Source organism: Anser anser (assembly GCF_964211835.1).
Source record: "Anser anser genome assembly, chromosome: 1".
Lineage (NCBI taxonomy): Eukaryota > Metazoa > Chordata > Aves > Anseriformes > Anatidae > Anser > Anser anser.
In genome coordinates, this window is record NC_139720.1 from 206,623,727 (window position 1) to 206,646,147 (window position 22,421).

The 22,421-nt window shown below is 46.5% G+C and overlaps 2 protein-coding genes across 6 annotated transcripts; both read right to left on the reverse strand.

Annotated features, from left to right (window-relative positions):
- Window positions 1-108: 108 nt before the first annotated feature.
- Window positions 109-12,871, reverse strand: LOC310892144 (uncharacterized protein). Its single transcript, XM_083819514.1, has 4 exons — window positions 9,280-12,871; window positions 8,166-8,284; window positions 7,383-7,485; window positions 109-6,224 (listed from the first exon to the last, which is right to left on the reverse strand). The coding sequence occupies exons 1-4, from the start codon at window positions 9,354-9,356 to the stop codon at window positions 6,053-6,055; spliced, it is 471 nt and encodes a 156-aa protein (XP_083675640.1). The 5' UTR covers window positions 9,357-12,871; the 3' UTR covers window positions 109-6,052.
- A 134-nt stretch (window positions 12,872-13,005) lies between these two features.
- Window positions 13,006-22,134, reverse strand: HIKESHI (heat shock protein nuclear import factor hikeshi). 5 transcript variants are annotated; one of them, XM_083819513.1, is made up of 6 exons: window positions 21,962-22,134; window positions 21,352-21,460; window positions 20,871-21,053; window positions 15,859-16,010; window positions 14,935-15,053; window positions 13,006-13,234 (listed from the first exon to the last, which is right to left on the reverse strand). In XM_083819513.1, the coding sequence occupies exons 1-6, from the start codon at window positions 21,989-21,991 to the stop codon at window positions 13,180-13,182; spliced, it is 648 nt and encodes a 215-aa protein (XP_083675639.1). In that variant the 5' UTR covers window positions 21,992-22,134; the 3' UTR covers window positions 13,006-13,179. The 5 variants fall into 5 exon arrangements, with proteins under 5 accessions (XP_083675639.1, XP_083675635.1, XP_083675636.1 ...); XM_083819509.1 differs by lacking the exon at window positions 21,352-21,460 and having other exon boundaries at window positions 20,871-21,108; window positions 21,962-22,128; XM_083819510.1 differs by lacking the exon at window positions 21,962-22,134 and having other exon boundaries at window positions 20,871-21,108.
- Between the last annotated feature and the right edge of the window lie 287 nt (window positions 22,135-22,421).

Genomic DNA, 22,421 nt, shown 5'->3' on the forward strand with positions numbered 1-22,421 from the left:
GAATTTTCGGTTTTGTCTTATGAAATAGCTTTGTGTACAGCTAGTACACAAGTATATAGTAACTTGCTGGAAATTTGGTACGTGTCTGCTTGTAGCTGTACTTGTCTCTTTTTATGCTGACTTAATGAAGCTATTGAATATTATCCAGGGACCTGAAAAAGTAAGTACTACACTTAGGAATATAGCATAAATAAATGTTAAATCACTACTAGAAATATTTTGAACTCATTCCTCTCTTTAAACTTGTTACACTTTAAGTTTTAATAATCTCAAACTGGGACGAACTTCTCACTGTTTCTGTTGTTGATTTGGGGAAAAACTCTGGCTCTTTTTTGTGGTTCACATTGCTGTACTCTGGATTTTGTCTGTTTGGTTACTGGGATTATTTTATATCAAGGTTAGGCAATTAAAAATATTAATGTTGTCAGAATTTCCAAATAGTGTCATCAATGCTCTACTTGCTCGAGGAATAACTCATTCTAAAATGAATATATTATTTCATATGGGTTTAAAATATGTACAGCTAATAAAAATGAAAGCGGAAAAGTGAATATGACAGCAGACGGCATTAACAGTTAAAATCTGTAGCTGAAACACTTGTGCAGGTGTAGTGGAAGTGTTGGTGTTTGTGTTCTGTGTAAGTGGTCCTAGATGCTGCACAGTAACTCTGTGTAACCGCGTGAAGAAGAGGAACGTTCACTGAAGATGAACCTTTTAGGTATTTTTTTTTCCTACTGCCTTCTTATCCTTCACCAGAACACATGTTAAGTGAAAATAATGTATTAGGGTATTACTTACATACAAACACACTGTCTTTGGCAACGTGTTAGTGCTTTTTTGATCAGTAGATTGCGTTAAGAAATAGTAGTTAAGTCCAGTCTTCTACTGACTTTTCACATACATATCTGACTTTTATCTTTCAGGGTATTGCATTTGCATCTTTATTACACTTCGGGAAGCTCGTAAATGCTCTCTTCAGGTAGCCTGCCTCTTCAGTTTAGTCTGACTGAGCTAGTTCTGATATTTTGTACTTGAGAGTCTGCAAAAAATCAGATCTAGAGCTGGCAAGTAGTTTACAAGTGTTAGTATATAACACGTGATCTCATCCCCCTTTTTTCCCTGTTTTTAAATTTTTTTATTTTTTATTTGTTTTTGTTGTTTTGTTTTTTAATTCTTGTGCTTACTACTAGGGAGCTGCAACGGAACCTTTGTAGCACAAATCTGTCCAAAACTAGTCTTGAATTGAGCTGGATTCTGGCCCCTCTCTTTCTCGCACAAGCAAAGCCTCCGGCATGCTTGTTCTCTGAGGGGTGCCCTTGTCTGACTGGCTCTGGGGGTGTGATCTGGAATGCAAGTGTAAGAGCACAAAAACAGCCGGGGGCCTGAGTACTGGAGGGAAGAGGCTGAAATACCTGCAGGGTTGAACACAAGTTAGCTGAAGAGGGAGAGGAAGGTGGTTGAGGCTGGAGTTTTTAGCCTCTGCTTTGAATTGCTAGCACAGTACGAACTAGCACTTATGCAACTGCAACAGGCCTGTGTTATCTCATGGATGTGGAGCTGGCGGAGTCTGAAAAGTTGTTGGGGTGGAGAAGTGATTGGGAGAGCACTCCAGAAGGGCATTGGGAGTGCTCAGGCTTTGTTTGGATGAGTTAAACTATGTCTAGAACACACGGATTGGAGACTGATACTACTTCCCCTTTGGGAATCCTTTACCGCAGTATACCACTAGACTAGGGTGGCTTTGTTTTTACATGTTCAGGGCTGAGAGTGAAATGGGACACACAAACAATAAGGATTTTCAGCCAACCTTGTTTTGTAGGTTGTAAGTGCTACGTTCTTACAACTGAGCTGCTCTGCTTCTGCGAGGAAGGAAGGGTGGTCCTTGCCTAGAACCTAACACAATTAGGGTCAGCTTTAATTTCTGTGTTATTGTGAATACTGTGACCATTGTTCTGTTAAACTGCAGAGAAATGTGCCAACTGGTTTGCCCTGAGAACGTGGATGGAGCTGAAATCACATTCAAGGTGTGGATGCTGTTAATGTGGGGAGGAACTGGAAAACTGACAAATGTAGATCTGGAACAAGCCCTGGAGAAGAAGAAATTCTGCTTTACGTAGTCAGCCCCAGCCGCTTTTAGGATATAAATCAAAATAACAACTTGAATATGCACCATAGGGGAACAAACTCTTTCCTTTTATGTTCACTTGGGCTTTATGCATCTGAATGCAGAGAAGTGATGTTTGATTTGTTCTTTCTTTCTGGAGTTTTCTATTTCTAGAGTCAAAATGTGGAAATTATTATTTTTGACAACGAAATACCTCTTCTGGCAGGTACAGAGCTAGTAGAATGATAGTAATTGAAAAAGAAGTTACAGAAGAGTTGGAGTTTTAAGAATTAAAGAAGAGTTTAAGCTCTAAAGCCTTTAATCTCTTAATATAAACTTCTGGTCTGTTCTTTGTCAAATTCTGTCATCAGCTCCTTCTCTTTCCTATCTTCACCTCTTTCGTCTGCATTTTGTTAGGTCAGACTCTGCCTGGGCTGCCTGCCTCTGCGGCAGGTTCTGTGCAGTTAGGAACCTGTTTCAGGAGGCTGCAAGGGTCAGAGATGTCTGTTCTTCCTAAAAAGTACAATGAAGCTTGGGAGCGGCTGTTTCCTTCAACTGTTGCACGCTGAGCATATCCAAAGAGATTTTTTTCTTTTCTTTTATGGAGGGATGAAAGGGACATGTTCAGCCTCAATGTCTAATGATAGCGGACTTTGTTTTAAAAGGTTTTCCATTTAGTGGGCCTGAACTCCCACTGGCAAAATAGATTCACATGTGTATTGTATCTGTTTCTCCTCAGGCTGAACTACTTCTATATACTATATACTCTGTTCTCTCATGTAAAAACACGGTGTTGAGGTTTAAAAAAAAAAGTATTGTTGGGAGATAAGCATCTAATCTATAAATGCATACAATATAGATAGTTTGAACAAGCATTAGACTTCATACTGTCTTCATGATAACCAGTCATATCCCATCTATGGGATCTTCCTTCCCTTTGAAAGGCACAGAGAAGACACTACAACACACTTCAGCCCCAAACAGGAAAATTCAGTAAGAGGTTTATTCTATCCTTCATTTAGGATAAGGAAACACATCTCTGTTGTAGCAAGCAGCTTAACCCCACCTTATTATCTCTCGAAAACAAAAGGTAAATCTGTCAGGATAGTTTCTGACGCTGCACTTCAAAGAACAGAGAGCCCCCACCGAAGTGGACAGGGGGCTGTGAGTGACCCTCACCCACATCAAACTTCAAAGGAGGACAACAGTCCTTTTTTTACTCACCTGCAGAGTTCGTGCCAAACTTCGGATGCATACACAGGCTTTCAGCAGGAACGATAAAGATTCCCCAGGCATCCTAAACTGGTCATAGTTTCAGATCTTGCACAGCCAGCGAAATGCGGGAGTACCCCTCTGTAGTCATACTGATCACAGGTAAGCAAGAAAACGCACTTATGCTCCAGCAGCTTGGCAGTCCAAATAAGCAAACCCTAGCCACAAATGAACTCTTACTTTCACAGGTGTTGTGAAGGACACCTCTGTGATACAGTTTGAAAGGGGGTAGAGTCTTTCTTCTGCAAGTTTCTGTTCTTCTTCAACAGTTTGGAAAGAAAAGTAATTTACAGTGGTGGTCTCAAGCGTGTACTGCATTTTCTAAGCTCAGAGATGATATCTGGCTGAATCTACAAGGGCTAGAGTGCTTTAATACACACTACTGCATTATCCAAAACACACATTATTACATAGATTCATTTGTAGCCTTGAAGACTGGAGCCAGCGCAACAGAAAGTATACTCTGAAACCACAGCAGTCACAAAGCTCATGAGGGATGGATTTGGCCATCCTGCCCACAAGGTCTAGCCTGGCTTCCCAAAGCCCAAACGATAAAAAGTCCCCCAGTGTCATGGAAAGACCAAAGGCAGCGCTGACCTGGTCAGAACAGAAGCAGCTTGTTACTCCAGCTGCAGGAGAAGACAGAACACCACCGTGATCTCTGCTGCTACAAACTGCCAAAATGAGGCTGTTCCAGTTGGTGTTCCTTTAGGTTCAACAATCATTCTTCACCAAACCACGTGAGCAAGACTGTAGAAAATGACATGAAAGAGCAGTAACACAGAGTACAACATATAGGAAGGCTCTGGACAATCAGCTGGAGGAAGTTGTAGACAGTATCCTTTTTTTAGAAAAATAAAAACAAACAAAAACAAACACAAAAATCCTCCACACAAATTCTCCCACACTTTTGTTAATTAAATTGTCCTGGCCTAGAGAGCCATTAGGTCACGCTGGCATGCATTTCTTAGCTAGAGAGGCCTGCAGAAGCCTGTGAGGTGTTAATTATTTTACTTCCACACCAGGCAGACACTTCCCCTGTAAGGTGAGAACCTGAGAAGCCGCCACCATGCAGCTTTCAGTGCTGTCACAATGACACTTCAGTTCCCATTTGGACCCTCCGTCTTCTTCCCAAACCCTCTGTGACATTGTCAGCTATGTGTGGCATCTGCCACCTGCACAACAAAGCCTGCCAAATCCTACAGCAGGATTTGGTGGGTCACCCAGATGACCCACTCCGACAGACAGCTCAGCATGGGCCTCGTTAACTGCCCTCATTGCTGCTTCACAAATGGGCAGCCTAGAAATGAGTCTTCAAGCTACGTCTCTGGTTGAGCGGAGTCCACGTATCTGAGGGTTTGCGTCTCTCACAAGGCTTTAGGGAAACAGCTCCGAGCTTTGCCAGCTAGGTTACCTGGGATGGAATTGATTTTACTTCTCAAAAGCAGCTCTTCCACAGCCTTCCTGGGACTCGTCTGTCTTCTGTCTTCCTCCTCTTGTGGCCCCCAGATTCAGCTCATGCCCCTTCTTGTGAGTCTCTGGTGGGGTTTTCAGCTATTATGGAAAGAGAGAAAGAGCCCACTTTATGTGAGATGAACGCAGGAAATATCATTGAGCATGCTTGTTCGCATCACCAGTGTGTTTCTCAGAACAGTCATGCCTATCAAGTGAAGTCAACCTTAAAGAAATCCTTAAAGGCTTTGTTCCTCAGCCACTGAAGCCAAAAGAAACTTTTATTTTCATGTCAGGGGCTTGGGGATCAAGTCCTGATTCTTAATTATGTAAATGAATTTACAAAAACATGGCAGTCTTCATAGCAGTATTTCTCATCAAGCTATTCTAGATCTAGTGACCGTGACCTGGAGCTCTCCCCGTACAGGATGGCTGGGCACAACTGGCTGAAGCCATCTCTAGGGCAGAATTTGTGTTCCTAGCTAAGAGCCATCCCTTTGGGCCAAGGAGGCTCGAGGCCGGGATGATCAGCGTGTGTCCTCAGCACAGCGAGCTGCTCTTCCCACCCCTGGTTTGGGTTGAGAGCTTCTCTCCTGGTCGGGAGTTGCCAAGCTGAGAGACAACAGTCACCTCCTGGGCACCGCTGGTAACTGATAGCATCAAAATTCAGCTTCCCTGCAAAGGCAGGCTACTTTCCAGGATCTTTTGAAATGCCTGCTGTACCTGGGTCCTGCGTGTATTATTCTCTGCTCTCTGAGCCTCACCCTCTGCCCAATCTGCCTCCGCTTTCTTCTCCTTCCCCGGGGCAGCAGCCGTCAGGACTCTTTGTGAATGCCGCTCCACAGCGAGCTTCTCCATCTCCTGGGGGAGCACGGAAAGGCAGCAGCGCACAGGATTGCCCTCCTCTTTGGGGAGGTGGGGGAAGCATTTCACCTCCCCTCACCTCCCTCACCTTTGTCCTTTCTGTCAGCGCTGTTTAGCTCAACCGGCAGAAAGGAAAAGCCCTCCTGTGGTACAACTGATCTAAAAAAACCTGCATTTCTCTCCCGTAACAGCTCAACAGTAATCTGGGTACAGTGGTCTTGTGTATTTCATAAGCGCACAGACACAAGCACAGTGTAAAAACAGTGACTTGTAGCTGTTGGGTATGGGTCCACAAGAAGCAATTAAATGCACGAGTGAACACACCTATAAAGCATTTGTAAAGGACCACCATCCACCTTACTAAACGTTTCCACAATTAAAGGTGACACTATAAGCACAAAGATCCGTACAGCGTACCTCTAGTGCTTCGATGTAACGCTCAGGAACAGGGGGGGCAGTTTGGGCTTTGGCTTCGAGCGCTTCTTTGCTTTCCGCTTCCTCCCAGGAACTTCTCCGAACTTCAGACAGCCTCCTAAAAAATGCATGGCAGGAGGAGCCTGAGCGAGGCCTAGTTAGTCCTACAGCTGGTGTTCGTGGCAGAGGACCCACTTCTGCCACACGTGGAAGATTTCCAGCCCTACGTGTTCTCTCTTACTTCTCTCCAACAGAGAGAGGGCAGAAAGCCGGAGCTGTACAAGGCAGCTCTGGTTCCAGACTCCAAGTCAAGGTCAGGAGGCCCAGACCTAAGTCCCTTCAGTACCAAAGTGACCCAGGAAAATGAGGCCAGCTGTGGTTCTAGGAAGCATGGGCCGAGTGGGATTATATTTGTCAAGCAACGCCCTTTCAACTGAAGCAAGAACTCCTTCATGGTTAGTCACTGCTGAGTTTTGCTGGCCTCTGGGCACAGTCTGAGTGTTGAATGGAGCTGAGACACACAGAGACCATCAAGAAGTGGTTCGGAGGGCATTTGGACCTCTTCTCCCGCTCACAGAACATCGCTAGACCCTGAACATTGCTCTCACAGGACAAAAAGAGCAAGTTCATTCAAATCATGGGATCATAGAATCATAGAATATCCCGAGTTGGAAGGGACCCATAAGGATCATCAAGTCCAACTCCTGGCACCGCACAGGTCTACCCAAAAGTTTAGACCATGTGACTAAGTGCACAGTCCAATCTCTTCTTAAATTCAGACAGGCTTGGTGCAGTGACTACTTCCCTGGGGAGCCTGTTCCAGTGTGCGACCACCCTCTCGGTGAAGAACCACTTCCTGATGTCCAGCCTAAACCTCCCCTGCCTCAGCTTTACACTGTTCCTGCAGGTCCTGTCAGTGGTGATAACGGAGAACAGGTCACCTGCCTCTCCACTCCCCCTCGCGAGGAAGTTGTAGACTGCGATGAGGGCCCCCCTCAGCCTCCTCTTCTCCAGGCTGAACAGGCCCAGTCGCTCCTCACATGTCTTCCCCTTTAGGCCCTTCCCCATCTTCGTCGCCCTCCTCTGGACACTCTCCAACAGTTTAATGTCCTTTTTGTATTGTGGTGCCCAGAACTGCACCTCGAGGTCTTAAAGGAGGTCTGCTACACACACATCCTCTGGTCGCTTCATGTGAGACAGGCATAACACCTCAGAGCTCACACACACGTTATGGCCAAAGGAAACTCCTCTTCCACCATTTCCTCTAGAGGCTCACCTCACCGAGGACTCTCTTCTCTTCATCTTCTCCCCCGGTCCTTCCTCCAGGCCGACTGTCTTCACTTTCACAGGGCGATTGTGAGGAAGAGCTGACAGAACCCCTGCGGGCACGAAACACCACTCGTAAAACAGCACCTTGGTGAGGAGTCACACAGGAACGTCACCCAGACACGCTCAGCCAGGCCATAAACACCACTGGGACCTCATTCCTCATTCCTCTAGTCCTAGGCTCTTTCGAACGCTGGAACTTGTCCAACACTTCCTGCAGATCAGTATTACTCCTGGATAATATTTTTCCCACTTCTTTATCTTTCCTCTGTTGTGAAAGGTTGGCTGGGAGATGCCAGAGACCTAACAGTCTCTTTTGGAGCCACTTCGTTTTATAGAGTTTAGGGGCTTTGTATTGGCCCTGTGTGCACATCCAACATTCTTCTGGGGAAGCCTGTGATTAAGAAAGGTGAAGATCTGTTTTGGCACAGGTAAGGAACCTCCTATAATCATCTCCAGATGTTTCTCCTCAGAAGATAACAAGCTCCACGAGAAACACCGTGAGTACGGCCAGTTTGAGACAGAACTTGGCATTCAGAAACCTGGGGGGCCTCCCTAAATGTTTACTCCTTAGTGCACAAACCAATTTAGGAAAGGACAGGACGTTTTGCACCTGGCATTCACCAGAAAGGCAGAGTAGAGCCACACCAGCCTTTCAACATTTACATTAAGCACCTGAAAAGCAGGACAGAAGAACAGACGGAGTGCTATCAGGAGTCTGCTCTGACATTACCTTTTTTGTTGGTCTTTTTCTTAAAAAAGTCTTTCATCTTCTTCTCCTGTAGGGGTTTAGCGGGTCTTTCACAGAGGGATTTAAGAAAGAATTCTCCATATTCGGTCTTACCCTGCAGGCTGCAAACAAGAGCACGTGTATGCAATGCATGAAGGGCACCACTTTCCTCTGCAGCTTTCATGGATGATCCCATCCTGCCACAGAGATATCTTACAAGTAGCCCACCTGCAGACCATCACTTTTAAAATGAAACACCCTCAAAGGCTTCAGTGGGAAACCAAGCTACACGGGAAGGGACTACAGTGCCTGGAGAGGAAGGAGGACCCTGTCCATGTCTTCTAGGATCTTGATTGATTCAACTTGCTAATAGTGAGGATTACTAGAAACCCTCCTTGCTGCAAGGGGAGACCATCTCATCTCTTACCCCAAGTGGGCTTGGAGGACATGCAGGTCTCTTGCTCTCTAGCCTACTCAGAGCATTTTGAGTTTTAATTTTACCCTCCCATTCATTTGGGTACCCTTCCTGTCTAACATCATAGCACCTGGAAAGAGGACTCCAGCACTTGGGTCATGAATGGAGCTACTGTGCAGCATTAGACTCCGGACACATCCCGCTGGCTTCCTGTTTGCCAAGAAATAACTTCTATACACCTGCAAAAGGCACCTAGGGTACGCTTTGCTTGCTTAATTCTCACAAAAGGCATGTGAATTTTGCAAACACGTGACATGTATGACTGCTGACTTCCATCATGTAGAATTCTATAGAATGTAGAATTGTGCATGAAATCCTACACAGAAACATTTTAAAGTTTTCCTGTCATTTTCCTTTCCCTTTGCAGTCATGCGAAAAGGAAAGAAGTAAAAGGAGGTGAAACTTAATGTTGCCTATGTTCTTCTCTATGCTCTACAAATTCTGTCTAACAAATGATTATTTTGCATGACTGATGGCAACGTAAAAAGCAGTCACTTCTCTACGTTACTTCAAGTGCGTACTGGGAGTGAACCTTTCTCAACAACCTCATGAGCAGCAAAAAAATCCTAGTAATGGAGATCTACCTATCACAAGTCGAGAGGCTGCTCACATCATTGGTTAAAGGCGACAGAAAATCCTCACCTGGGAAACAGGATGTCGGGTTTAGTGAGGATGTCAGGAACTCCAGGTTCTCCCTGGGAAATGACCCAACTCGTCATCCCTTTCTTCCTCTACGACAGGAACAGAGAGAGGTGAGATGATTCCAAGGCAATGACCACGTTGCTAACCACTGCTACCACCATTAACTTGTCTGGTTCTCGTATCCTTTCCCCTAAGCCTTCAGGACAGGACACGGGGCCACTTGGACATGGTTCTGGGCAACCTGCTCTAGGTTCTCCTGCTTGAGCAGGGAGCTCGGACCAGACGACCTCCAGAGGTCCCTTCCAACCTCAATGACTCTGTGATCCTCGGTGTGACCCAACACAGCCATCTTTTGTGACTTATATTTCATCAAGACAACTGATTATATAAGAAGAAATCTAAAGAGCACCTCCTCTGCTGTACACAATGTCTAAGCCAAGTGGCCAGACGGCTCATGGCACACCAGGGGACATCAGCCTGTCAGGCCCTTGAGACTCAGCCTGAAATCCCACACGTAGCACTGCCAGAACAGTAAGACTTAACGCTGCCAAGAACTTCCTTAATGTTTCCCGTTGCATCCAGGCCGAGAAGAAATTTTTCATAAAACCTCATTTGGACTTCCTTGTGCTTGACAGAAAGGATACCCACGTCCCGGAAAACAAAATCAATATTCAGTTCACTCGCGATGCAGCGAGAGAGATACATCACGGTCTCATTTAGACAGCTCCTCACAGCGTCCGGGGGTTTTGATGTCTCCAGGGCTATCGTGGTGTAGTCCAGTGGGACAACTGGTGCGGAATCTGCTGCGCAACACAAGAGGAACACGATGATGTAGAGCTAGGATGCTAATTGCAATCAGCTCCCAGCAGCTCTCAGGCCCTCAGGCCAGGTGCCACGCTAAGGCCACCGGCATTGCCCACCCTCAGTGAGCAGGCACTGAGGTCTGAGAGATGTGGCATGCCCATCAAATGCTTCCAGTGAAGAAGGAAAACAGAAAAGCTGCTCAGATGTTCTGAAAATTATTCAGACCACCCTAAAATAGCATAGATTAATGAGCGAGTGTGGCAGCTTTTGGGGCCAGCAGCCATTGCCTTGGAGGACACCCCACATCTATTTCAGGGGGAAAGAAGGTTTTACCTGATCTTCTTACCAGGAATAATTCTTTTGGCATAGGTCAGGTTAAGAATCTTTCTGACAGTGTTGGACAGTCGAAATACAGGTCTGCGAACGAGCAAACAGCCATTCCTTCCCACACGCAGCTCCTGCGTAAGAACAGCAAATGTCCCCAGTCCAACTATCCTGACACACCAAAAAGCAGAAGAAAAAAAAAAGACAGATAAGGATTTGAAGCAAAAGTAGTGTAAACACCGTTCAGTTAGAGGGTTTCCAACATTCAAGCAAGGGTTTCTGATGTTTCCGTTAAGTCCTGAATGGATCAGGTGATTGGGGTGGTCTTTCCACTCCAGCAGTGTGGAACAGGGACTCCGACAGTATTGATCAGTTGTAAATACACAGAAAATATTTTTCTGTAAATATACAGAAAAAAACTGATTTGGGGGCACACTTGTGAGCTCGTTTTAAAGCAGAAAAACAACATCAAAGAAGTTAAAGGGAGTGCAATTAGATACATTAATTGCATTCAATGATTTTGGCAGGGGAGGGGGGATCAGGCCAGCAAACTCATCAGAGTATGAGGGGAGAGAGCAGGCATAAAGATCACCTTGCTTGCTGCCAGCTGCCGCTGAATATCAAGAGATGCCTGATCCCAAACTTGCAGGATCTCTGCAGAGGAAATGAAAGCCACGATTTAAGCCCAGAAACCTCCTGGGGAACCCAGGGCAGGCCTGGTGTTAAAACAAAAGAGCAAGTGCTTGGCACACGGGGACACACACACACACACACGTCCTGCCCTCTGAGCTGTAGCTGAACAACCAGGGAAACGTGGCAAGAGATTTCCATCGTGGCAAGAGGTCAGGGCTGGGCTCCGCGGGAGCTGTGGAGACTTGGGGATCCCCAGGTTTCTCGTGTGCTATGGCCACGATTGATCCCTGGGCAGACAGCCCCTAGGCTTCCACCCACACAGCTCCGATTCCTTTAATCGGACAGGAGCCCAGGTAGGCCAGAACCTGTGCCCAGCATCTTTGAAGCCCGCTAGAAGCCAGGCCCAGAGCTTGGAGCAGAAGGCAGACACCAGGGCTGCCCTAGCGCCCACCTGGGGACGAGATCTGCCACCAGGCCTGCACACCACTCGGGCCCCGAGGCTGACCACAGTTGTTGTAGTTGAACCCTGTTATAAAAACTCGTATGAAACAGCTCTGGACGCTCCTACCTTTGGTTGTGAGAGATGCAAGTGTTGGAAACAAGGCCCTTTCAGACGCTTTCCAGTCAGATGCCTTCTTCCCCCCTTTCCGGGGCCAGGAAAAGGAAGCCATGGCTGTCATACCCTCACTCCAGGTTAACACCCAGCCCTGAAAACTCAAAAGATATTTCTCTTGTGCTGTTACACCCTTGAGAGAGCAGCCATCCAATGCAACCCCACCGTTTCCCCCCTCCTTCAGGCCACAAAGTGGACTGAGAGAAAAGCACCACAAGAGCAGTGGGGTTGGGCAGCACAAGCCCCGAGGTCACAACCGACCCCGCTGTCACCTGTCATAAGAGGGCTGCCACCTCCCCTGCCAGGGGCCCTGGCTGGCTATGACTTGAACTGGCCATTTTTGGGAGCTGCCCCATCCCCAAAGCCCCCTCCAAGGAGCACTGTGGGCCACGGGGAACTGCAACCAACTGACCCCAGGCTGAGTGAGGCCCCCGTGCTGGCTCTGGGACCATGCCAAGGGCTGCAGCATCTGGTAGGGAAGGAACATGTTTTTACCTTTCCCCTGATTGAATAAAACAAGAAGGTTGGTTCTACAGTGTCAAGAAAGGAGTAGAGTGTTATTTGGTATTTGGTAAAGCACTGGCACAGGTTGCCCAGAGAAGCTGTGGATGCCCCATCCCTGGAGGTGCCCAAGGCCAGGCTGGATGGGGCTTTGGGCAACCTGGGCTGGTGGGAGGTGTCCCTGCCCATGGCAGATTGGTTGAATTAGATGGGCTTTAAAAATCCCTTCCAACCTAAACCATTCTGTGGATCTGTAATTCCCTTCCTCAGAGCCTGGAGAAAGAGCACAGACTGCTCAATGAGCAGAGGTTTCCTCCCACCCACAGTCACATTTACTTCATTCACCACTGGTATCTCCAAGGACCAGTACGAGAATCCATCATGAACACCCACCACCAGAGAGTCTCATAGTAAGGTAGAAACCTAAAACAGCGTATCGGAAAATTAAATTCCACACCTCTGCACTATGATATTTCCACACAATAAACCATTTGTGGAAGTTGGGTAGGATGCGAGACTCAGCTGCAAGCCCGGAACGAGACTGTGAGCTCCAGCCCAGCAGTATGGATGTTCCCCCTCAGAGAGCTCTATGGTGGCTTCTCCTCGAGGAAGTAGGACAAGCCAGCAGCAGAGAAGGGGATGATGCATACAAAGGCAGTATCCAGAACCCACTGTAAGGAATTATGACCATCTCCAGTCACCCATCGATTGTACTTGGTCATTTCAAAAGCCCTGTCTTCTTTTGTAGTAAACACCAGTGTCCCCTCTCTCACACCTTGGCAGTTGTGTGGAGGAAGAAATACGTTCTACTTTTTCCTCTCAGTGCTTCCATTCAAAAACGCACAGGCAAGTAGTTTTCACAGATTTTAATTTTAAATAATTTTCAAGAGTAATATAAAAGTTACAAGTTTGTCTATTCAGACTAATCGTTTTTTCCCCCCCTCAAAATTCTTCAGTGAAGTTAACTGCTGTGTATTTCCGATAGCACTGGTTAGAGAGCACTTCAAATGACATGATTTATAAGCTTATGTTTTCCAGAAGAGAGGGTTCTGTGTCAGGCGTCTCTGGAAGTTCTCATACCTAGGAAAATCAAATTAAAAAATCAAAAGGTGTTGCAATTAAAATGGCTTCGAAAATGACACACATAATGTAACTGATTTGCCTTATAATTCTAACAGAAATCTTAAGAGAAAGTAGTCCCCATTATTTTTTGTCTTCCCAAATAATTCCAACTTCCACATTTATTATACACAGTAACTGTATAGCAAAATCTAATGAGGAGAAATAACTAACACATGGTAGAATCAAGCATGCACATATCCTTTCCTAATTTCACTTTCCTTACCAGGAAAAACATGCAAATGACAACCAATGTTCGAATCCGCAATTGACTTAGAGCAGTAAAAACATGGGAAACACACAATTTTTGTGACTTCCTCAAAAAAAAAAAAGCCACAAAGCAGCAACCTGCAGCCTTTGAGCTGCAAAAACCTAGAAACCCCTTTCAATCTTCACAAATGCAAGCTGCAAGATATCCCAAGCTACTGCCAATGAAACAAAGACAACAAAAACTTCTACATCTGAAAATTCTTAACCCAATTCAAATGAGAGAAGAAACCTTGTAGTGCTTTAAACCCACTCAAATTAAAAACAAAAGACGAAAAAGGCTTATCAGTGGATTTCTAAGCCAAATGAATGGATTTCCAATGCAGCCAGTCCAGCGCAGACCTAAGATACTCTCCATTTTACAAGCTATAATTAAATGCGTTATGATGACAAACATATGAACAGAACCAATTCCCCACCCCCTGTGACTGTAATCAAGTTAGCAGACAAATGTGTTTGCTTTATCAGGGTTATGCCTCACTTCACTTCACTGTTTGGAACAAACTAAACCAAATTCAGCGTTACCCAGGGCACGACCAGCCATAACCCTCCTTCTTTAGCCTCTCTTCCCCGTGGTTTCTCCCATCTTACACCCACGTATGTTCACGGAGTGCCACGTTACCTTCTATAAAGGTATCCTAAAGGAGAGATCTGCATCAAATTACACTCCCAAAGGAAACGTAATGCTTACGGTAACTGCTCACAGACTCGTGCTGACCTGATCAAACTACCCAGAAAGCCCAAAATGCCGTTTAGAAAAAGGGCTTGGGTTAATACTGTTGAGGCTAAAGAGGGCTAACTGATAAAATATTAGAAAGAATTTTTCAAACATCCTACAGGGCTGCCTGCAGTTCACAGTTTACCTCCAGACTACGCGGGCTATCCCCGCTAAAAATCTTCTCTTAAACCAGTCCCTGGGAAACAACTCGGAGACTTTTTCATTCTGGTGGCAGAAGCACGTCAACTAGGAATACGATTTCTCCATACCTTCCATATTCTTAAGCAATGTAACTATGCTGGAGCTATGTCTAAGATAACAAGCATAAAAAAAGCCCTAGAGAACAAATTGACAGGCATCAGCGTTCTGTCTCCCCATGACTCAAGAAGCACTTGCAGAATCACCAACACGCTGTAACCCCACATACGTCAAGGGTGACATTTCTAGAAGCAACAGAACTCGCAGGTGAAAAAAATGAAAAAAATATATGAAGACACTGACAAATAAACATAAAAACAGGGGACAGAATGCCTGTATACTTCAGGCAAACAACAGTGAATCAGTAACAGACTTCTCTGCATCATTTCCCTGGAAGACATGGCAGTAATACCTAGAAATCAGCTGTTTTGATGCCTAGGAAAAAAAAACACTGGACACTACAGATCGTTTCCATTACCATTTCAGGACTACGTTTGCAGGAATGAAAGCTTCAGAAGGATTTGGCGTCATCTGTGCCTGAGTAACGGCAAAAGAGGAAGCAAAATTATAGAAGTTATCCAACATCTTCTGAGTGAACTGAAATAGAAGAGAGACACCCTAAATAAGTTTTTTGTTCGGTTTGAATTCTTGTGCAAAATTTTAGCAGATATGCAGCTCCTCCATGAAGTAAAACTAGCATTGTCATCTAAAATGCAGCGGGAAGGTCCATACATCAAGGCCAGGGAAGTCAGTTTTAAAAAGATCACAACATCCTAACTCAGTTTTGCCCTCAGATCCACCCGGTGTTCAGAAATCCTTTTCAGAATCTTCACTTGAGCCCTCCTTGGCCAGTTTCATTCAGCTGGATAAGGCGCTGCAGGAAGAACATTTTCTTCCTGTGACAACGAAGTGATGCAGTGACAAGTGCTGGCCCCTCCCTTCAAATTAAACCACCGGAACTGCAGACCACATTAAAGCTGGGAAGTCCAGCTTGTGGCAAACCGCCGGTTGCTGCAGGCTTTTCAGTTGGCTTAACTATCAGCCTCGTTACGTTACAACTCATTGCCAGACTCAGCAACAGGGAAACTTCCTTCAGCTTCCACCAGGAAGGCTTCTATGATATTTTTTACAATAGAGTGACACGAGTACTACAGCCTATTGGCCCAGTTCTAGTGAGCATACCAAACCTGATCCTCTGCAGCAGAGGACTACCAGAAGATGTCTTCTAGCACGAGAAAAAAATCACCTCAAAATTCCAGATGATCTGACAACGATTAGGTTGGTTGCAGTCCTATAACCACCCACAGCAAGTTTATATTTTTAAATAATCAATTATTCGGAAGCTCAGTTCTTGAGACTTTGCTGCCACAGAGGATTTCTGAAAGCAGGACGTCCGCCATACCTCTGTGAAGGAGTCTACTGATGACACAGCAGCGCTTGCAACAGGAGTCTGCTGCGCCAGGTTCTCCAGCAGTTCCACCGAGATTCCAATCTGGGCCACGGTTGGCGTCTGCGGGAGGTTCATGGCACCAAAGGGGTGTTGGCTTCCCTTCCCTGAAAGGGCCACAAACAGCACAGGTTACACTTGACACGCGTTTGAAGACAGCGTTACTTAAATCACCACGTTTCTTCTGTAGGAGGTCTCTGGTGGGGGGTGTGGAATACGTCTCCCTGTCACAGGGATACAGAAAGCACAGCCCAAACTCTGACACAAGCTCGTATATGCATGACAGATGAAAAGGTGTGACAGGTACATTTGAAAAAACACAGCAGATCTTAAGGAAGCCTTAAAAAAAAAAAAGAAATATTTTTAAAGCTACTTGGGAAGGAAATCGCTTAAACAGAAATTATGAACTGTGAGTAAAAGACAGCAGCACCTTTCTTTATAGGAACCAGTCCTTTAATTCACATTGTAATGATTACAGAAAAATAGGAAACATGCAGCACTGCTGAAGAGTTTTTTGATCCACTCACTCAAAACCAGGTGCTTGTGAACCTGCCCGTGCACTGAAAAAACAGACAATGTTCCTTCAGCATCACTGCCCTGAAGCTATCCCTGTGGGGAGCTGGGCAGCCCCATGCCTCATCAGACCACCCACGGCAGCAAAGGTCAAAGAAATAACCATGGAACACCTCTGACTTCGCAAAAGATACACAAAAAAAACCATGAACCAGGTAGAAGAACAGCCCCAAATTGCACGCCGCTCACACAAGCGCCATCCAAGCCCCTGCCATCACTCCTGACCCTTCTCCCCTCGGTGTTAACCGGCACTTTCAGCTCCAGCTAGCGTCTCTGCAAACGACGACAGGCATCTAGAGACAAGGGACTCTGATCACCCATCCCTCTTTGGCAGTATCTGTAAATGAAAATACAGGGAGAAGGTCTGGGGGCTCACAATGCTATTAGGTGGAGTATTGATTTTTTAATTTAATTTATTTTATTTTTTACTCAGTTTGAGTAACCCCAGTGGGAAGAGTATCCTTTTAACACCTAAGTGATGTTTCAGTAGCCCTCTCTGCTCTCCTACCAGCAGCAGGAAGCAAAGCTAACCAAGAGCTGTCCTGCACACCTGTCAACACTACCTTGAGCTGCCAAAAACACCAACTGAAATCAAAAGCAGCGACTCAGTCCCGCATTTAAATATTCAGCCAGCAAAACCAGCATAAGTTTGAAGACCACAGATCTCAAACTTGCCCGTTCCTCTGCGGAGGCACAAGGCACTGCCAGGAAGAAGCCGGAGCCCAACCTGTGCAGAAAGCACAGCCAGAGCTCAGCACCTCTTTCAGCTGAGGCCGGGTGTGTGACCCTCCTCACCCTGACCCCAGGACTGGGACCCAGCGCGATGCTCACAAGCAAAGCACTCCCTCTTCTCTTCAAATGCTACTTCAACACAAGGCCGGTAAGGACAGAGTTTGCCTTCTGAAGTGCTATTAAGGAGCTCCTCTGGGAAATGCCACTGCTGGATGAATGCAACCTCTGCTGCGGGCAGCTGCTTGCTTGTAAAATGTATAAAAGTTTCAAGAATATAATAGAAAAGCTATCAAATAAACAAATATCACGCTCAAGTTCTTTACTAAACGATCTCCCCATCAGTACAGCTGGTAGAAGTTTAACACCTTGTAACTTCTTCAACTGAGAAGCTTACAGTAAAAAGATAAAACCCTCAAGTAACAAGCAGCTTGCTCAGAACATATCACTTCTTTAGAAAGACACCTGCAATCTAAATACAATATATCCATACATTTTGTCCATTTTGGAGAGAAAAGCATCCTCTGCCATCCTTTCAGTCCACATTTCAAATGCTTGGCCCTTGCAGTTAGCCTTCCGAAGCTTCCAGATGCAGAGAACACTGAGCTGAAATACAAACTGGGAATGGGAGACTGGGAACTGAAATACAAACCCAGTTTTTGCGTTCAGATTCTCTACTCCCCAACAAACTATGTCATAGCAGCCTGTTAAATAATCTTTCAATCCTTTATTTCCCCTTTATCTGAGCTTGAGTCAAGATGCTGAGCCCCTGTCACCTTTCAGCACAAGCATGTCAAAAACATCACCCATCTGCACGCCTCGGATGTAGACCCTGTGTGAGATGTCACGTTTGCGAGCAGAAACAGAACCACATATATCACTGCACGAGGCACAGTACATGAGGTCTGTAACAGAAAAGGGTTTCCTGGAACTTTTATCCCCCTTGTCAATGTAATTCCTGTCTAAGGGCAAAATCCCGGCTGAAAGTTGTTTTTGCATTTGTGCCACGCTTTCAGGTAAAACTGAAAAATAATGAAAAAAACGTATAAATCTAAGGCAGGGGATGTTTCTAAGAAATGTTTCTAGGAATGTTTCCCCTTCTTTATGCACAATCACATGAAATTCACCTACTCTCAATCAGCAAAACAGCACACAGCCGTCAGATCAACATATAATTGTAGACACTAAAGAATTACCAGGCATTACTCTCCAGACCCAAAAGAACAAGCAAGCCAGCAACAGCGGCAATCGCCAGCAGCAGCATTCCACTAAAACTTGATGCTCCAGGCCCCAGCTGCTCCCCTAGCGTACAACCTCCTGCTTTGAAAGGGAAGGCTAGCAAAGCATTTTATCCACAGCAGAGGCTGCACACCCTCCTGCTCTTTATACCCCAACACCTCCAGAAGTTCAGGATGGCAAAGAGCCAGCGACCAGCAGTGGCATCCCCAAACGGGTTTCCAAAGCAACCGGAACACAATTTTTGATGCAAAACCCAGCAAAAGCTACGATGGCTCTGAAGGTACGCTGTGCAAGGGCAGCAGGCTCCCAAGGAAAAAAAAACCTCGCTCTCTCTAGTCACAGCTTGAGAACTGAGCACAATTCCTTGTGGCAAGTGATAAAGCTCGCAGCAGCTTCACTAGGAATGGCAGAGACACTAGTGAATGGAAAAGCCCTACTACTGCAGCTCGAACTGAAGTTCTCCAGGCTGAACAGACCCACGTGCCTGGTGAGGAAACAATACCGGTGATCAAACAACACTGGACCCAGCACTGGCCCTTTTGGGACACAATCAGGGACACAAATTTGTTCCACCCACACCCTACAATGGATTAAGTTGGAGCCCGAATAAGCAAGCTACAGACCTAATCCCTTGACAAGCCTTATGCAGAGGATGAAACTCCCCAGTTCACCTTCGTTATCCAGCCCCCTCCTGGAACAGCACCGCTACCTACCAGTAGAAAAGGCACTCTGAATCAGGAGACCTGCGGGCACCCCTGCCCGTGTGCTGAAGGGCGTGCCGTTGACATTTGGCCTCCTCACCCGTTTCACAGATGCACGCTGGCTCTCACCAGCGGGCTCGGAAAGTCAGCCTGAGACAGCCAAACGCAGATTTCAGCGGACAGCAAAGCCTCTCTGATTCCTCTCTCTCTAGTCACTCGCTCTGGTTTCCCCTTTCCAGTCTCAGTCTCACTGCACAACCCTTCGTTATCAAGGAAATTATGGCTGTGCAGCTCAGGCTGGCTCTGGGGTCCGAGATGAGCCGCAGGCAACACCAGAACAGGTGGGCACAGCAAGCACAGCCCTGCCGCTTGGCACAGCCACCAGCGCCCCATGCCACGGAGATCGTCCTCACGCCTGGTCCTGTGCTGACTGATGCAACCGAGATGCTGGGACAGAGAAAAAACAGATCAGAAAACAAGTAAGGTCACCAGGAGATGCGTCTTCCATTCCTACCACCACCCAAAAGAAAGCAAGATACTTCTTTCTTGGAAATTATGGCAAACGGCACTGGTCTGCAAGAGCATCTGGAAACATCTTCACCTACAAAGCTGAGAAACTCTTCTGGGCAGGACAAGCATACCACAAAAGATGTTAAAAAAAATAACAGTAAAAAAAAAAAAACAGGGGACATATCACTCTTCCACTTGCTGCACAACTTCAGAACATGCAGACACAGACCACCCCGAACGTTCCTGTGGCTCCTGTCACCTGTTCAGAACTTCCCCGCTTCTAAGTGACCCCATTACCAAAAAGCATTTTGCCCTGTCCCTCCAAAGCCCACATCCCCTGTCACCACCTCCCCCTGCTACTCCAGGGCTGATGCAAACAACAGCATGACACCTTCTGAGCAAACACTTATTGTAACACACTCAACGCTTAATTGAAATGGAGATTCAAGTTAAGGCTGTAAACTACATTGGAACTAACAAAAGATTGCGTAGGCCTTTACCACCGAAATACTTTTAAGCTGCATCACTGACATCCACCCTTCCTTTAGAGAGAGAGAGCCGTGCCATGGGGGTGGTTCATTACTTCTACGATATTCATGAAAAAAAACACGCTTATTTAGAAAAAAGAAATTACAAACACAATTCAAGTAGCAGCAGCCTTCTCCGACCCTCAGGAGTCAGACTTCTCTGTCTCAGCTACACTTCAGAACCACCAAAACATTTGGGAGGCTGATGGCCCCTGCCGAAAACCCTCTGTTGGGCAATTATGTAGTGCACAGCACCTGAAGCAGCCAGCCTTCTGAAGTCACCGTCTCACACCTGGCTCTTTACAACTCCTTTCCCTGTGCTACAAAGAACACCACTGTTAAACAGCAGCAGTGAAAAGAAAATATCCCAATAATATCTAGCCCAATGCCTAAACACCATGCTAAGAAAAGTCTGGGCTCGTTCTTATTCAGGTTGTGCAGAAGCAGTGGAAGACATGGCAATTGCATCCAAGATAAAACAAGTGAGAAATCTCACTAGGAACATAAACAAACAGCCAGAATTCCACAAAACTCATCAAATGCTTCTAGTACCACATCCGCTAGACACTACCTGGAAACAGATCCACTTTCTCAAGCAACTTTTGGATAAAAGCCACCTACTAACGTTTACCCCCTCACGCACGGAGTAACACTCCCATTTCACTGACCGCTGTTTTTCTCTGCTTACCAGACTTCAGACCAGAAATTTTGAAGATTGCACTTGGTTTCTCATTAGTGACAAAGCCCAGCAGTTGCCACACTGCCATCCCACTCTGGTCCGGGTAACAAAAATAGACAGATCCTCCCATTCCTTCCGGAAAAGGTATAGTTCCCAGCATGAACACTACTACATGGTTGATGTTTTCATAGTCTGGTAAATCAAATACAAATTTGTCTTCGGCCACTTGTTGAGGAGCTGCTTGCACCTATGAGGAACAAAACTGTTGTTAGTATTGCTGTGTTTTCCATCTTTGAGTATAACTATGAATCTCCCTTTACAGAAATATGCCTAGGGTGGAATACAACAAAAAATGAGGAACATACTAACCTAAATAGCCAGATAAAAGTCAAACACATCAGGAGAACTGAAAAAAAAATACTAAAAAGGGACAAGTCTTGTTCCACCTACACTGAACACAATCCTACCCAGGCCTACAGGATCCGAATACCTTCGCTCCCCATGCGCGTAGGCGGAAAATAGGGTGCAGGAGAGGCTGCCAAGGCTATGAGCAGTGGCTGCTGAGCACCAGGCTGGCACAACCCCAGCAGCACGGAAACCTGTTCACACAGGAATCACAGAATCATTAAGGTTGGAAAAGCCCTCCAAGATCACCTGGTCCAACCATCCCCCTACCACCAATGTCACCCACCAAACCGTGTCCCTAAGCACCACGTCCAACCTTGCCTTGAACACCCCCAGGGACGGGGACTCCACCACCTCCCTGTGCAACCCGTCCCAACGCCTGACCGCTCTTGCTGAGAAGAAATGTCTCCTCATTTCCAACCTGAACCTCCCCTGGCACAACTTGAGGCCATTCCCTCTGGTCCTATCCCTAGTTACCCGCGAGAAGAGCCCCCCCCAACTCCCCCCAGCTTCCTTTCAGATACAATAACCCTTCAGTACCCTGCTGGCTCAATGCCACAGCACAAAACCCACCCTCCTCACTCCACCCCCAGGAGCCCCAAGATTTGGGACCAGTGCTCCCCCTGGCCTTAAAACACTTCGTTCACGCCCCAACTCGGCTCTGAGGAGCCCGGGGCCCGGCGGCAGCTCCTCACCAGCCTGCCCGCCACCAGGCAGCCGAACATGGCGGCGGCCCCCGGCCCCCCTCAGGCTCTCGGCGGCTCCCGAGCCTCCATCGGCGGCGGCCCCCGGAAATCTCCGCGCCCCCCGGCAGCCCCCGATCGCTTCCGGAGCGCGGTGGTGGCGGAGGTGGTGTGTGAGGGGCGGAGCGAGGACTACAAGTCCCAAGGTGCATCGCGCGCGCAGGGCGCTAAGGCGCGGGGCGGGGAGGCGCGGGGCATGATGGGAGGTGTAGTTCGCCCCGCTGCACCAAGGGAATTTTTGGGGTTGGAAAAGGAGATTATTTTTACACATCACCCTGATGTTACCTGCCCCAATGCTCAAAAAACAGTTACACGATTACCTACGCTCAAAAAACAGTTACACGATTACCTATGCTCAAAAAAGTCACACAAATTTAAAGAAAAATGCATCCTTAAGACACCCAAAATCACT